Source organism: Syngnathoides biaculeatus, chromosome 3, assembly GCF_019802595.1.
Source record: "Syngnathoides biaculeatus isolate LvHL_M chromosome 3, ASM1980259v1, whole genome shotgun sequence".
NCBI classification, from domain to species: Eukaryota; Metazoa; Chordata; class Actinopteri; order Syngnathiformes; family Syngnathidae; genus Syngnathoides; species Syngnathoides biaculeatus.
In genome coordinates, this window is record NC_084642.1 from 13,899,103 (window position 1) to 13,915,331 (window position 16,229).

General features: G+C 41.9%; 1 protein-coding gene across 6 annotated transcripts in view; it reads left to right on the forward strand.

Annotated features, from left to right (window-relative positions):
* LOC133498056 (MAM domain-containing glycosylphosphatidylinositol anchor protein 1) overlaps positions 1 to 16,229 on the forward strand; it is a 237,294-nt gene that overhangs the window by 148,785 nt on the left and 72,280 nt on the right. For 5 of the 6 annotated variants that reach the window (XM_061814455.1, XM_061814456.1, XM_061814458.1 and 2 more), the window contains 2 exons: positions 13,526 to 13,722; positions 15,939 to 16,071. In XM_061814455.1, the coding sequence (XP_061670439.1) occupies positions 13,526 to 13,722; positions 15,939 to 16,071 (330 nt within the window). Of the gene's footprint in view, positions 1 to 13,316; positions 13,342 to 13,525; positions 13,723 to 15,938; positions 16,072 to 16,229 lie in introns of those variants that run through there. The other variant, XM_061814459.1, reaches the window with a different exon arrangement.

Sequence of the window (16,229 nt, forward strand, 5' to 3'; positions counted from 1 at the left end):
GCGGGGTACACCCTGTACTGGTTACCAGCCAATCACAGTGCACATGGAGACAAACAGCCGCACTCACAATCACACTTAGGGGCAATTTATATTGTCCGATTAATGTTGCATGTTTTTGGGATGTGGGAGGAAAGCGGAGTGCCCGGAAAAAACCCACGCAGGCACGGGGAGAACATACAAACTCCATACAGATGGGTCTGGAATTGAACCCGGGACCTCAGAACTGTGATCGCTTTCCACCTGACCCACTGTGCGGGCTGCATATATACAGTGGTGCCTTGGTTTTCGAACATCTCTGTTTTTGTACAAATCAGTTTTCGAACGAAAATGTTGAGATTTTTTTTTGCTTTGGTTTTTGAACGAAAATCGGTATTCAAACACCCCGACCAGCTTTAAAAAAATGTTATGCTTGGAACGCATTTTTTCCTTTTCCATTCATCGTAATGGGAAAACACACTTTGGTTTTCAAACGATTCGTTTTTCAACTGGCCTTCTGGAATGGATTGCATTCGGGAACTGAGGCACCACTGTACATTAAAGATTAAAAACATTACCTTTTTTGTGTGTGCCATGTTTTTGTGCTTCAATATAAAAATGACACCTTACAGTATTTTGTACGTGGTGCCTCAAATCCCAATACAGTGTCACAGTTTTTCTGTTGCAGGGTGTTAGTCGATGTGTGGTGCTCAATTGCTGGGTGTGTGGCAAAGTCTCCATCTGTCTTTTTTTTTGTTTGTTTTTCGCAACGATGCAGTACTGGCACATTCGACAGATTGAACTTTGAAGAACTGTAGTTTTTCTCGTTTTTTTAATTCTCACTTAAATGCGTGGGCAAGCATTCTAGAGACCGAACTATTTTTATACAAGCATTTGTTTTGTATTCTTATGAAAGAATGTCTGCTGGGGTTTTTTTCAAGTCTTCTGTCAATCAATATAGAAATATTTGATTTTTACCACTTGACATTAGATCTAAATGGCTGTAAATTGAGAACTAAATTGGAATTGCACATTGAGAGGCGCGGCATCGATCCGGCCTCGGTGTAACGTGACTGCAAACGTGTTTAAATATGTGCAGCCGGCGTTGCATGTTTTTTACATGACTCCGCACTCTTGATGGCTGAGAGTGTGAACTCTTGCCCGAGTTGCTCATCAACACCCTTATGATGCTGCGCTGCAGTACTGCAACAGTCACTGTAAATAACAAAGCCCAAATGAGTGTCGTATCGCCCGAGATAATAAGTCATACCGCCATTCATGTTTAATGTCATTTTGCACAGAATTATTACTTGTACATAAAACACTGGCTCCAAGTAAATTATAGAAGCGTAAATTTGGGATAAAGACTTTATTCGGTCCCTGCAAACGGAGCCTTAAATGGGTCACATGCCTACCAATTCTCAACATCTCCACACATGACAGTGACAAATTTTGCAAGTGGGTTTATTGCTCTTATTGCGTGCGGCAGATTTCAAATGATTAACACACGTTGCCATTGACAATCGCCAATCAAATGTCTTACAAAGTACCAAAACTGACTTGTAAGAGGCCGCATGATTCAACAGGACATCCCAGAAAAAGAAAGTAAATTAAAGCTGGAGCAACAAACGCTTCAACTTCAGCTTGCATCCTAATGGGTTGTTTTCACGTGACGTCACCTGTTGGGCTGCCTCGAACGGCAGCTATTTTCGATCCCTGAGCTCAGTTTCTCATACATACGCAAGGTGGACGACATTATTATTCTAAGTGCATTTATTGAAGACGCGACCGACAGCACATCCAGCCCAGACTGACTATTAGGCGACCTGGCATACACACATCATGGGACTCAGGACTGCGTCACAAAGGCACAGTACTGTGCCCTCGATCTTTTAATCTATGTGACAGAAATCACGGAGGATGAGCAGTGGGATCGCACACTTGTCTGCTCAACACGTTTTGTAAATGGTTAGTTCGGGCTTATTTTTTATAGTTAGGTTGTTGTAGGTAATGAAAATTGCTGCAGTGTTTGCTGAGCTCTGTAACATCCGTGCACCGTTCCTCGTTGATATAAAAGCATATTCCACCGCCTTTCGTTTTCCATGTTAGCATACAGGTAAGTGCCCATATAAAATATATATATATGGGCACTTACCTGTATGCTAACATGGAAAACGAAAGGCGGTGGAATATTATTTTTTAATATCGAGGCAAATTCCATTTATTCCATTTTTTTTTCAAAAAGTAAAACCTCTATTAGTTCACCACAAGCAAAGCGAAATGTTTATTATTTAATATTTGACAACAAGACAAAAGAATAAACAAATCCAGCATTTCAGAAAATTATCGAATCTTTCAAGTGACTGACAAAAAAGGATCTTAACTGTAATGTAACTGTTGGCCTTCTGAAAAGAGTATCGATTAAGCTTGTTAGCTCAGCGACACATCAGCACGATGGAGGTTGAGGCCGGGCAGGGTGATAGCAGCGTTGGGCAATCCTCCGCAAGGCCAAGTCTCCGTGAAGCACAGAGTCCAACGTCCAAAGTCTTTTGCCAGAAGCGTTAGACGATGTCCCCGCTTACGCAGCCGGACTTGTGTACCGGATCGTGAGGCTTTGAAGGGTGCACTGACTAGCAACTCTGGAAAAAGCTTCAGCAAATTGGCAAGAGTTGTCGAAAAAAAAGTCAGAAGAAAAGTCCAGTGGCTTTCTGATGGTTAGAAAATCATCTCTTGTGTACTTGAGTCCCGAGACGCCCGCGAAACACAAAAACACAAACAGTAATGGAGAGCATTCCGGAGTCTACAACACTGGTAGGCGTTAGGTAGGGAGGTTAAATGGCTGCGCGCAGTAGTGTATGGGTAACTCAGCAAAAAATGTGACATCAGTCAAAACAAACCATTGGCTATTATTTTCCTTCACGTCAGAGTCATGGAGTCCATAGCTTGCCCCAACTCTGTGTCGAGCACATACATTAGGATTTGTGATCGTAAGCAATTTTTTTTTCGGAAGTGGATATTCCGAAATAGTTTCAGCAAAGCCTCTGAAGTCCTAGCTCACAGGTCAGAGCGAGGCTGCAGAGGTGTGCCGATGTCCGTCCTTGTGTGTGGTGGTCGCTTAAAAACACACCAAAAACTGCACTCTTGCTTTAAGTTCAATGGCTTATTGGTCCCCTTCCTCCGATCATGCAGCCCGTATGACGGTCCTTTAGAAATATTCATTGTGAACACAAGCCATCAGCTAAATGACGCAATGTCTTATTATCGCAGTGGCAAAAGAGTGTTTGTGGCTTGGAGTGAAAAGAAGTGTGCTCAGGAAACTTGTGCCATCACTCAACAATGACGCAACTGACTAAAACATCTTTTTTTTTCCACATTAATGATATTATAAAACTGCAGGTCACTATTAGTCACATGCATGTGGAGAACAAGATGGAATATCATAAACATGCTCTGCAAACGTTAGCTCAATATTCTGTATTATGTATTTACCTGTATATCCTGTGGCAGATATGCATTAATACTGTAATTTACATTTATGTGCTGTCTCGCCTTCACTTTTGCAGTTATAATTTCATATTGCTCTATATTGCATGGCATGTTAGCACATCTGCCTCATTCTATATCAGGGCATCAACGTTTTGCTCCAGTTAGACCTTCCTATGGGCCCACTTTGCATGTTCTCCCTTTGCTTTTGTGGGTTTTCATTTGGTATCTTCCCACTTTCCCAAAACATGCAAGGCCAGACCATCAGTGTGAATGTGATATATAAGGACAAATTGTAGTATTTTAAATTATTCAAATAAGGGATCTAGTAAACATAAATATCTACCTTAATGTTATTCAGATTCTATATTCCAAATTCAGATTCTATATTCCAAACAAATCATTTAAATATCTTTACCTCTCATTTATTTTGTGAGAAAGGAATTTTGAATGAAAATGATCTCAAATCAATAAATCAATCTTTACCCCCTCGCTTTTGCATTTTAAGTACCGGCAATGCTCTTGTTATTTCCAAACGTGGCTCTTCTGCATGTTTCATGGCCTCTTTAGCGCTACGTCTATGCAAAGGATGCTGAATAATTGACGAGACGCGAAGCTGGATCAAATGGCAAGTCTGCCTCCCCGCAGGCACAGTCTTTTGCATCTTTTTTTTTTTTTTTTTTCCAGCTGGTTGCATGCACATTGGCGCGTGCGTGCACTTGTGATCATTTGGCAGTGCGTTTGTGTCTCTGTGTGGTCAGTAATGCGTAACATATTTTTCACACATCATATTGGCGAAAGTATTCACTCACTTGGTTGACTCATATTATCTGAAAGGATATCCGCTTCTTAATCAATGCACAAAGTGCACAGAAGCCAGCTTCGACAAGAAGAGTCAAAGCTCTTGTAGCTCCTGAGGGTGGACCGATGTCATGTTGAACCCTATGGATTAGGAATTAAATGTCAGTGAAGTTCATGTGTGAGTCAAGGAAGGTGGGCCTATGGCAATAGATTGTATGTCTTGAAAGCCTGCTTTTATCTGCGATATCTTATCTATTTTCATTCTATCCTTTCTCCATTACGATGTCACTCTAACCAGTCGACCCTTTAAGGTCAACGATAATGGATGAATGGACAATGTCGCAGTCTATCCATCCATCCCTAGACAGGGTACACCCGAAGTGGTCAGTCAATCGCAGAACACTTACAAATTCTGAGGATTCGATGAACCTAACGTGAATGTTTTTGGAATGTGGACGAAAGCTACACTTTCAGCAGAAAAGCCAAGCAAACATCCTTTGATGGCCTGAGTTAAGAACCCGTTTGATTGGCTGATGTCTCTTCGTCTCTTCCAAACAATGTGGGTCATTTATCTTTTGTAGTGCCACATAATAAAAAGGAGCAATTGGATGGTGACCAGCTCTGTTCCTTGCCCAAAGTCATCTAAGATAGGCTCCAGCGCCCTTGTGACCCTAACGAGGAAACTTGACTACACTCTTTATTTGGAACGTGTGAAAGTGATATAAACATCCATTCATCCATCCATTTACTTAGACGTTTATCCTCACAATGGTTGCGGGGAGTGCTGGAGCCTATCCCAAATGTCAACGGGCAGGAACTGGTTGCCAGCCAATCACAGGGCACATCGAGACAAACAGCCGCATTCACAATCACACCTCGGGGCAATTTAGAGTGTCCAATTAATGTTGAATGTTTTTGGGATGTGGGAGGAAACCCACACAGGCACGGCGAGAACATGCGCACTCCACACTGGTGGGGCCGGGATCGAACCCGGGTCCTCAAAACTGTGAGGCCAATGCTTTAACAGCTGAGCCACGGTGCCTGTTATAGACAGAACTACAAAAAAAAAGAAAAGATTGAAAAATATATATAAATAAAGTTGAATTATACATAGTATATTTGGAAAAGGAGTAGAAAGAAGTAACATTTAATATATAATTATTAATACTTCGTTTTAAGCTGACTTTCAACATAAATTGACAATCGGGTCAATTAATTTTAGTAAGTGTCATCAATGTTTCTCATTTCTTTCATCAACGTAAAATGATTTTTTTTCCAATGATATAATCACTCTTTGTTATTGCATAACTGTCAACTCATTAGTGGAAGTGGAGTCCACCATTCTTCGAGTTACTCATTAATTTATTAATACTAGAAACCTCGTTGATCCACTGCAGAGGAAGCAAAGTCTTTGGGCTACTTGTTAATTTAGTAATACAATAAAGCTTTTTGATCCACAGCACTGAAGCAATTTGAGTATCAGTGTGAGCAAAACGCTCTCAACAAATTATTATAATCTAATACACTTCAATCTTCTAAGAGGAGCTAAAAGAAGACAGCTGGCAGCAATGAAATACGCTTCTAATATTTATTTTAGTGGTTGTAATGCCCATCATATCTTCGTGAATAGCACCCGATAGTTGCTTAACTGAAGCGAAAATAGCTCCTCGTTAAGCCTTAATAGCTTTTTTGGGTCATGAATGTAGTTTGTTATCTGCTTTATTATTAGGCAAACTCATTGAAATGGATTGCGTCGTGACCTTGAGTTAATCACATTCAAGTGTTTACTAGTGCGTACGTTTGCCGGCCCGTGTTGGACTAATAGCGGCCAAACAGCTTGGTCACGTGATCACCCCTCACCGCGCACACGTCGTACACGCAGCTGGTCGAATTCTCTTCCATGACACGCTCGCACTCAATTGAGCCTGTCATCTTCTCTTTGCTCCCCTAATGGTCGTGCAGTCCCCGAGTGCTATTAGGGAACAGGACATGGTATTGGAAATCAAAGAGGATTTGGAGGCTTGAGGGCGCCGTCCTCCCTTTGGGGCGGGTGGGGGTGATCGGCGAGCAGGGGTCAACTTGTTATAAAAACACACTCGACTTGTTTCAAAAGCGCACTTGCTCAACCGTGGCTGCTGCGATGGATTATTTCGAAGGAAATCACCGCTGTGGTTCCTCTTGTATAAGCCGGGTAATGAAAGCATCTCGTGGTTTTAAATTGGGGTACAGACTTATCGTGTATAGAGACTGCGCCTTGCCATCATGAGCGAAGCTCTGCAAGTACTTCGGTCATAAAGATTCAAGATTATTCCCTGTAGATGCCACAAGATTGCAGGAAAGGAGTACTTTCATTCCTCCATGATACAGTAGTTTCTTGGCACCAAGATGGTAACAATGTTCTAATTTTGTCGAAATGAAGCTCCTCAATTCACTTCCACATAATTCTTTTTCACAAGGTAATGTCAAAGTAAACTTTCATTGCTTGGACCTGAGCACATCAACAGAAAAGTGAATATTGGATGTTATGTTTTAAAAAACTAAATCAGTGATTTGGTAAATTTGTTGTTTGTTTTTGCTTCATTGGCTAGCGAGACAATCCAGTAATAGTTTTTTCCCATTTTGTTATCAAAGTAAGCAAGTGCCAGTTTTTCCGTTGGCTTTGAAAAATTACCCTGAGTGATTTATTCTTGGTGGCACGGTGGTGCAACTGGAAAACGTTGCCCTCACAGTTCTGTGGCCCCGGGTTCAATCCCGGACCCCCCTGTGTGGAGTTTGCATGTTCTCTCCGTGCCTGCCGTGGGTTTTTTCCGGGCACTCCGATTTCCTCCCACATCCAAAAAACACGAAACATTAATTGAACACTCTAAATTGCCCTAGGTGTGAATGTGAGTGTGACTGTTGTCTGTCTCCATTTGCCCTACAATTGGCTGGCAACCAGTTCAGGGTGTACCCTGCCTTCTGCCTGTTGACAGCTGGGATAGGCTCCAGCACTCACCGAGACCCTTGTGAGGAATACCGGCTAAGAAAATGGACGGCTGGATTTATTCTCTGCTATGCGAGATGATTAATGGCCTCCGGCGGCAGCAGCGCACCCCAAACGCCACCGCCTGACACCCTCCACATGAGGCGCACCCAATAGCTCAGTGGTTAGAGCATTGTTTTGGTAAACCAGGAGTCATGAGTTTGTTTCTCGCTGGGGCCTCCACTCCCCAAGAGGAGTTGCATCAGGAAGGGCATCCGACGTAAAAACTGTGCCAAACAAATACGAGCGTTCACCTGAGAGGACATGCTGTAAGAAAGTTTTTTTTTTTTTTATGTGAGATGATTTTTTTGGTGGGTGTCCCAGATATGCTTGGGGAAAAACAGCTGGGCCCATCCTCACGAATGTCAAAGCTCTTCAATATTTTCCTCCATAATGTGGTCAATGCCTCGTTTAGCCGAGAAAGAGACTCTGCGATTGTGACGTGAAACGCAACAACAGCCATTTAGCCAACCTTGTTGTAAAAAAAGTATCTGGGGGCATGAACGTGTCTCGTGAGTCTTTCACTGCTATAAAAATGACAAAGACAATAGTTTCCAGATAAGATAACACTTTCCCTAGCGTCTTGTATTTATTTATTTATTTACGCTAACTCTTCTTCCTTCTTTTTATTTTTTGTTAGTTTTAATGTCTGTCTGGCACAGGTCAATCTTGGTACTATGACAGATTTTCTATATTTGTGTAGTTTGCTTTGTTCGTCATCTAAACTCAGTACACAAGATTCTATAGGAGCAGTAAGCACAGGCGGGCATTTTCTTTCTCACCATATCCGAATCTGTGAAGATGTTACAAATTTGAATGTGTGGACCCCACTTAAGAACCACGATGGGCGCTTGTAAATTGTAAATTCTTAAATGGCAGCAGAAGGTTTTGTTTCCCACTCAGTTTGAAAAATGAAATTGAATTGAATCATCCATATACTGTATATTATTGCAACAATGTATCGTGCAATTCACATTTGTTCTCGCAGCTAGGTAGCTGCCTCTTCATCACTACATGTGCCGCTAATTCCGCTTTGGTATTTGCGATAGTCCACTGACTTTAAACTTTTCCGCTGTTTATAACACTTTCTTTCACACTGCTGCAGAGAGTTCACTGAAGAAGTTCTGTATTTCACTCATCTTGTACCTGTAGCCTGTGGGTGGGGTTTCTTCTTCTTGATGTTGGCAGCAGAAAGCGCTGTGGAGTCCTGGTGCTCTTCCCACCAGACCTCACCACTCTCTGCAGGCTCTTGCGGCAATATCCCGTCTTCGCTGGCTTCTGTGTTTAAAAAAAAAAAAAAAGCCTCTTTTTTGTGGAATCTGAGTAAAAAATGTTTGTAAAATGTAGAAAAACAATAACAGCTCAGTAGGTTTAATGACAAAAACATAATGCAAAGGTGATTCACAATCAGATTTATTTATTTTTTGTTATACATCACACTAGTGCAAAAACAACAAAATCACCAAATGTAAAACGCAAACTTTCACTTTCGCTAAAAAATTGATGGTATGGCGCTGAAGTCTTTGTCCGCCTCATTGACTGAACTTGGTGCATCTCTAGTCTTCTTCCCCCATGTTGTTCTTCTTTTAACAGCCCTTGTTGTCGTTGTCCTTCCTTTGGAACGAGTCTCTTATCTGAGTCATGCTCAGTGTGTACACTCAATGTCGTTATCAGAACAAAATTTGCCTTTCTATTTGGATGAAGTTTGGCCATCAAACTATCGGAGCCTTTGTGTCCAAAACTGACATACAAACAAATGCTTGCTTTGGTTTTTCATTCCAACTCGAATGAAAATGTTGTACGTGTACGAAAGGATATTGAGCTTGAAATTCAGTAAGACAGTACACAGATGTACATTAAATGCTGTGGCCAACAAAAGCAGTTGGAGTGGAAATGATCTAAGCAATGTGTTGTAAAAAAAAAAAGGGAAGACTGTGGGGAAATCAGAGGCTTCATTAAAGTTTCATATAGCTTTTCTGTACACTTGCAGTTTCATCTTGCGTCTGTTTACTTGGGGCCTCACAAGCACCTAACGTAGTCTCACCTTGGGAATTTTTTTTACAGTATATATCTGAAGACATGACAAAATACAGTTCACTAATTCTTTCTCAAGTCAGAACATATTTACATGGCAAGACATACAGTGAAAAAAGTAAGTATTTGAACACCCTGCTATATTGCAAGTTCTCCCAATTGGAAATCATGGAGGGGTCTGAAATGTTAGGTGCATGTTCACTATGAGAGAGATAATCTAAAAAGAAAAATCCAGAAATCACAATGTATGATTTTTTTTTTAACTATTTATGTGTGTCATCCAGCTGCAAATAAGTATTTGAACAGCAGTCTATCAGGTTGAATTCTGACCCTCAAAGATCTGTTAGTCCCCCTTTAAAAGTCCACCTCCACTTCATGTATTATCCTGAATCAGATGCACCTGTGTGAGGTCGTTAGCTGCATAAAGACACCTGTCCACCCCATACAATCAGTAAGACTCAAACTTGTAACATGGCCAAGACCAAAGAGCTGTCCAAAGACACCAGACACAAAATTGTACAACTCCATACGAATGGAAAGAGCTGCAGAGAAATTGGCAAGCAGCTTGGTGGGGGAAAAAAGGTCCACTGCTGGAGCAATCATTAGAAAATGGAAGAAGCTAAACATGACGGTCAATCTCAATGGGAGTGGAGCCCCAAGCAAGATATCACCTCATGGGGTCTCAATGATACTTAGAAAGGTGAGGAATCAGCCCAGGACTACACGACGGTACTTGGTCAATGACCTGAAAAGAGCTGACACCACCGTTTCCAAGGTGACTGTTGGTAATACACTAAGACGTCATGGTTTGAAATCACGCACGGCACGGAAGGTTCCCCTGCTTAAACCAGCACATGTCAAGGCACGTCTTAAGTTTGCCAATGACCATTTGGATGATACAGAGGAGTCATGGGGGAAGGTTTTGTGGTCAGATGAGACCAAAATGGAACTTTTTGATCATAATTCCATTAACAGTGTTTGGTGGAAGACGAATGATGAGTTTCACCCCAAGAACACCATCCCTACTGTGAAGCATGGGGGTGGTGGCATCATGCCTTGGGGGTGTTTTTCTGCACATGGGACAGGACGACTGCACTGTATTAAGGAGAGGATGACCGCGGCCATGTATTGTGAGATTTTGGGGAACGACCTCTTTCCCTCAGTCAGAGCATTGAAGATGGGTCGTGGCTGGGTCTTTCAACAATGACAATGACCCGAAGCACACAGCCAGGAAAACCAAGGAGTGGCTTTGTAAGAAGCATATCAAGGTTCTGGTGTGGTCTAGCCAGTCTCCAGACCTAAACCCAATAGAAAATATTTGGAAGGAGCGGAAACTCCGTGTTTCTCAGTGACAACCCAAATCTAGAGAAGATCTGTGTGGAGGAGTGGGCCATAATCCCTCCGGCAGTGTGTGCAAACATGGTGAACAATTACAGGAAATGTTTGACCTCTGTGATTGGAAACCAAGGCTACTGTACCAAATATTAACATTGGTTTTCTCAGCTGTACCACACAAATAAATTGTTAAAAAAAAATCATACATTGTGATTTCTGGATTTTTCTTTTTAGATTCTCTTTCACAGTGGACATGCACCTAGGATGAAAATTTCAGACCCCTCCATGATTTCTCAGTGGGAGAACTTGCAATGTTGCAGGGTGTTCAAATACTTGTTTTCTTCACTGTACGTTTACCACTCATACCTCACTTGATCAGTGATTAACAAGTAATAGAGAATTGAGACAGCACTCTCCTTTGTGTACCTCAATCTTACACGGACAAATTGGCTACACAGATTTTTTTTTTTTTTCTTCTGTCGCACAAACACACCAGCTTGCATTCGATATTCAGGTGTACCTCTGCGCTGCAAATAAATTACCATGGAAGGACCCAAATCTTGTGTGCCTGAACACAATCCCCCCAAAATCGAGTAAACAAAGTCGAATGCGTTCATCGCTCCTCTTTTGCCAGATCTCCTTCACACACAGTCGCACATTGGCAGCGCCAAGACGAGGCTTTGATAATCGCCCAGCTTTTGAAGGCCTGTTGCTGGCGTCGCCTCTCACGGAGCCCGGTGACGCCTCGCCGTGTCGCCTCCTGCTGGGCCTTTTGTCGCGAGCGGCGTGTTGCCGCTATCGCAGACGAGGGCGTCCGCGGTGAGATGAAAGCGAGGGAAAACAGGTGAAACACTTCAGAGAATGTTGAGGAAAATCTCAACCAAACAGATCAAGAGCAACTTTAGTATGAGAGATGTATTAGAGTAAGCAGCTTAGCCAGGTCACTCACAGTACAGCACGCTCAGGTTTTGCTTCAATTTGAACTTTTTGGATGACTTCACAGGAGGCGTAGCTGCTATGCTGGGTGATCCTAATAATGTTTGAACGGCATTACGTGTTAATATCGGGTGTTGGTACATTGGATATTGCTTAAAAGCTATAGGTATTTTTTTTCTGTTTTAACCTACATCATCAAGGCCCGAAAACATCCAGCAGTCTTATTACTTATGTTGTAATGAAAATCTGTGACAGATCGGACTTTTGACCTGAGTAGTCGCGTGCGTTGCTGGTTGAATATCTGCAAAAGTAAATTGAGTAAACAGATGATTGAACGAAAATTAATCTACTCTGCCATGTTTTTTTCTTTTTTGTCTTGTTCAACATTCGGTCTTGTTGGAGGTTTGTGCTCTACTAATAATCATATGCAGTGTTCATCAGAGTGATAATCTAATGTTTATTAGTGTTAATGTTAATTAGTGATGATCTAATGGTTCGGTCAATCTGACCTCTTGACTCCAAAAGTGTTTATTACTGTAGTTGTAATTGTAGTGGTGTTAGCGTTGCACTAATATCTGTGACATTTTAACATATTTTCAGTGTCCAATGAAAAGCGTGTGGCTTCGAATTGTACGGATTTTCTTTTTTTCAAAATTGTTTTGGTCCTATGATGGAGATGTTGCCAAACAGAGTTTGTGAGTTTGTTTTTTGTTAATATAAAAGAGTATTTTATTTTGGGGGGGGGGAGTGAATCAGAACATTATAATACTATTTATGGCATAAAAAAAGCATATATCCCCAAATGTGTTAATATTTTTAATGGGGAAAATACAAATAGTATCTTTTGTTGTTTTGCAGATTTAAACAAGAATCACAATCTTGTTCATATTGAGTGAAAATAATGCATCTCAAGTGTTTTTCTCCTTTGTTCCAAAATGTTTTTTGTGATGAAATACTTGGATGAATCATAGGAATTGGGACTAGTTAATCTTCCTTGATCATACATAGTTGAGTCAGTTTTTGTTAACTACAAATATCACTTCTTTTAATTGTGTTTTCATTTCCATGGGCGGCACGGTGGGTCAGCTGGAAAGCTTTGGCCTCGCAGTTCTGAAGTCCCGGGTTCAATCCCGGACCTGCTGTTTGGAGTTTGCATGTTCTCCCTGTGCCTGCTTGAGTTTTCTCTGGGTACTCCGGTTTCCTCCCACATCCTAAAAACATGCAACATTAATTAGACACTCTAAATTGCCCCTAGATGTGGTTGTGATTACGTCTGTTTTTCTCTATGTGCCCTGTAATTGGCTGGCAACCAGTTCCGGGTGTACCCTGCCTCCTGCCTGTTGACAGCTGGGATAGGCTCCAGGACTCCTGTGACCCTCGTGAGGATAAGCACCTAAGAAAATGGATGGATGGATGCATTTACATGCAATCTGTCCTGGTGAGCTGCATGTGTAACAAGTCATTAGTTACAGTGTTGCCCTTTCCGACAGCACACAAGATCTAGCATGCTTAATTTACACATCATACTTCTCAATTAGTCTGTCATGTCCTAGTCTAGTACATGTACACATGATGGAGTCAAGTAACGCAGCAGCCCACTCCTGTGAGATAGAATGCAGCAAAAGTGTGAGGAATCACTGACGTGGTGCCATCATGTTGGATCAGCATTTGATTTCAATTTTGGCTGCGTTGCATTCACATGACTGAAGGTGTCTGCATGAAAGGGGCGAGAGGACAGAGCAAGATGGCAAAACGTACGTCGGAAACTGTTTGACATCTTTGGTTTGTGTAGGCCGCAACTCTTTCTTTGTTTACAGTTTATCCTACAAATATTAAGTGTTTAGTGGCAGAATACGATTTGAAATTGGACGATGTCATTACAATGTCCTCTGCGTCCGCAATGAGTGGCGAGATCGAACTGGGTTTCATATTTTTCAGACCTGGACACACCAGTTCTGACAGTTCACCAGACCATCAGTGATGTGCGTGGCAGTTATTACCAAGAGAAGACGGTGTTTCTTCGCTGCACTGTCAACTCCAACCCGCCTGCTCGCTTCATCTGGAAGCGGGCAAACGTGCTCATCGAACAGAGCAAAGATAATGGAGTGGACATCTACGAGCCACTTTATACTCAGGTACTGAACATTCTTCACATTTTCTCAGCAATGCTACCTCCCAATATGTGCTACATCCACGTGTCAACATAAGGAAGCGGCTAAACCAATTTGGGTTACTCAGTGCGGTCTTAAGGTTGGATCAACCTATCGATTGGTTACTTTTAACCAACTGGTCTGGGTTAGAGGGTTTGTCCCTGCATGTTGTGTTGGGTCTGATTACCCCAAAATGGGCCAAATGCGACCCTGCCTTTGAGTTTAAACATCATCTAAAAGATAATAACAAATAAATTAGTAATGCCATTTTTTTGGGGGGGGGGGTACTTTGATTTTACTGCCTCATACATCACCATCCCAGTTTCTGCTTGAAAGGTATTTTCTAGTTTGCATTACTATTATAGGCGGCAACGGTAAATCAGATGGTAATGCATAGGCCTCGTAGTTCTGAGGTTCGATCCCGGCCCCACCTGTGTGGAGTTGCATGTTCTCCCCGTGCCTACGTAGGTTTTCTCCGGGCACTCTGGTTTCCTCCCACATCCCAAAAACATGCAACATTTATTGGACACTCTAAATTGCCCCGAGGTGTGAATGTGAGTGTGACTGTTAGTCTGTCTCTATGTGCCCTGCAATTGGCTGGCAACCACTTCAGGGTGTACCCCGCCTCCTGCTTGTTGACAGCTGGGATAGGCTCCAGCACTCCCCGTAACCCTCGTGAGGATACGCGGCAAAGAAAATTGACAGATGGATTACTATTATACAACCATCCATCCATCTTCTCAACCGTTTATCCTCACTAGGGCTGCAGTGGTGCTAGACCCTACCTAATTTGACTTTGGACGAGAAGGTAGAGTACACCTTGGATTGGTTGCCGGCCATTTGCAGTGAACTTTTTTTCTACAAATAATCAATGTGTTGTCTCATGTTAATGGAAAGGTGAGAAGAACTCGACCCTTGCATATACTGCTCCACCTGACCAAATAGAAAGCAGTCAGCAGGTGGCTCCAAGCCACAGCTGGATGAAATAAGTACAAGCAAACAAAAATGGTGACTTCAAGAAGGTGGTTTTTCTCAGACTAATGGTATTTCCCTATAACCCAGTGTAATTGCTTAAACTCCGTTTAAACTAATAAGGCTGGTTTTGAAATCAATGCTTTTTATTTCGTGTTGTGCAGAGGGCATTTCTTATCCAGCAGAAGGTTGAATAATTTGCTTGAATTGTGATCCATTGTTGGTCCATATTGGCTAAACCTCTGACCCAGCTATGCCAAACCAACAGATGAGTTATAAATTTGAGTTATAAATTTGACCCAGTATTTTTTTGTGTACAACATATCCCCCTATGAACTTAAGTAGCTGTGACTGTCCATGGAACCTACTGTATCTACCTTCCAATCAACGTACTTACTCATCTATCGTTGAACCACCTTACCGATCCACATATTAGCCATCTGACAAACTTACTCTCTGATGATGCTGATCATCTCCCTACTTGCATAAAACTGCATTCCCAGACACTAACAAAACCAACACATGAAAAATTATCCACCAAACTATCCTGCACGCTCTTCATCTACCAAGCGACCCAACCAAGTCATCAAGAACTGACAAAACCAACAACAATCACTAACTTCTCTCGACAAGTGTGGTGACATACTATTCCTTCTGCAATTGGCTCAAGTGAGCCAAAATATCAGTGACTGATCAGTAAGTTGCAATAAAAAAAAAAAAACAAAAAACAATAGTCGTCAAACATGATCTCCCATTCTGAAAGGACAAGCACAATAGCTCCATTTTACCCAGTTTATCAGAGAACCAGTCTACCATAAAGCAGATTCCCTGGAGTTCAATTGTCCCGGCAGCAGAGTACAGTACCCGTCAAGACTTCCTAAGAATTGATTAGCCCAACATCTGCAGTCAACGCTTGTATGCTTTTGAAAAACACAGCACGTACTGAAACAGTAGGGAACATAGTGGAGAGAACACAGATCCGGCATCACAGCGGCAATTGGTCTGTGGAAATAATTGGGGGTATGTGTTTGTTAGTGTGTCTTTTTATTGTACTGTTGCACATTAAAAATGTAAGAGATCTTTGAAACAAGATTTCAATATACGTAAGTGGGGGGGGGACAAAAATTCAAATTAAGCCAACAGATTTGCTTTTCCACAGGCTGTGTCCAGCAATGTGCTTCATTTAAAAAACAAAAACAAAAGAAAACGTTTGTTCTTTTCCACTTTAGGGTGAGACCAAGGTCCTGAAGCTGAAAAACCTGAGAACGAAGGATTTTTCCGATTATACCTGCCAGGTGTCGGTTCGTAATGTGTGTAACATTGAAGACAAGTCGGTCACCTTCAAGCTCACAAACAGCACGTGTAAGTAAAAACGCAAGAAGAAAAAAATACCGCATCAACCCTTTGTTGCTGCACATATTTCTCTCTCTCAATTCTCAGATCTGTCTTCCTTCTTTTTTTTTTTCCAACCTTCTACTGCTCTCCTCGTCATTCGGTGTTTGTTACACTGCCTTTCCCTC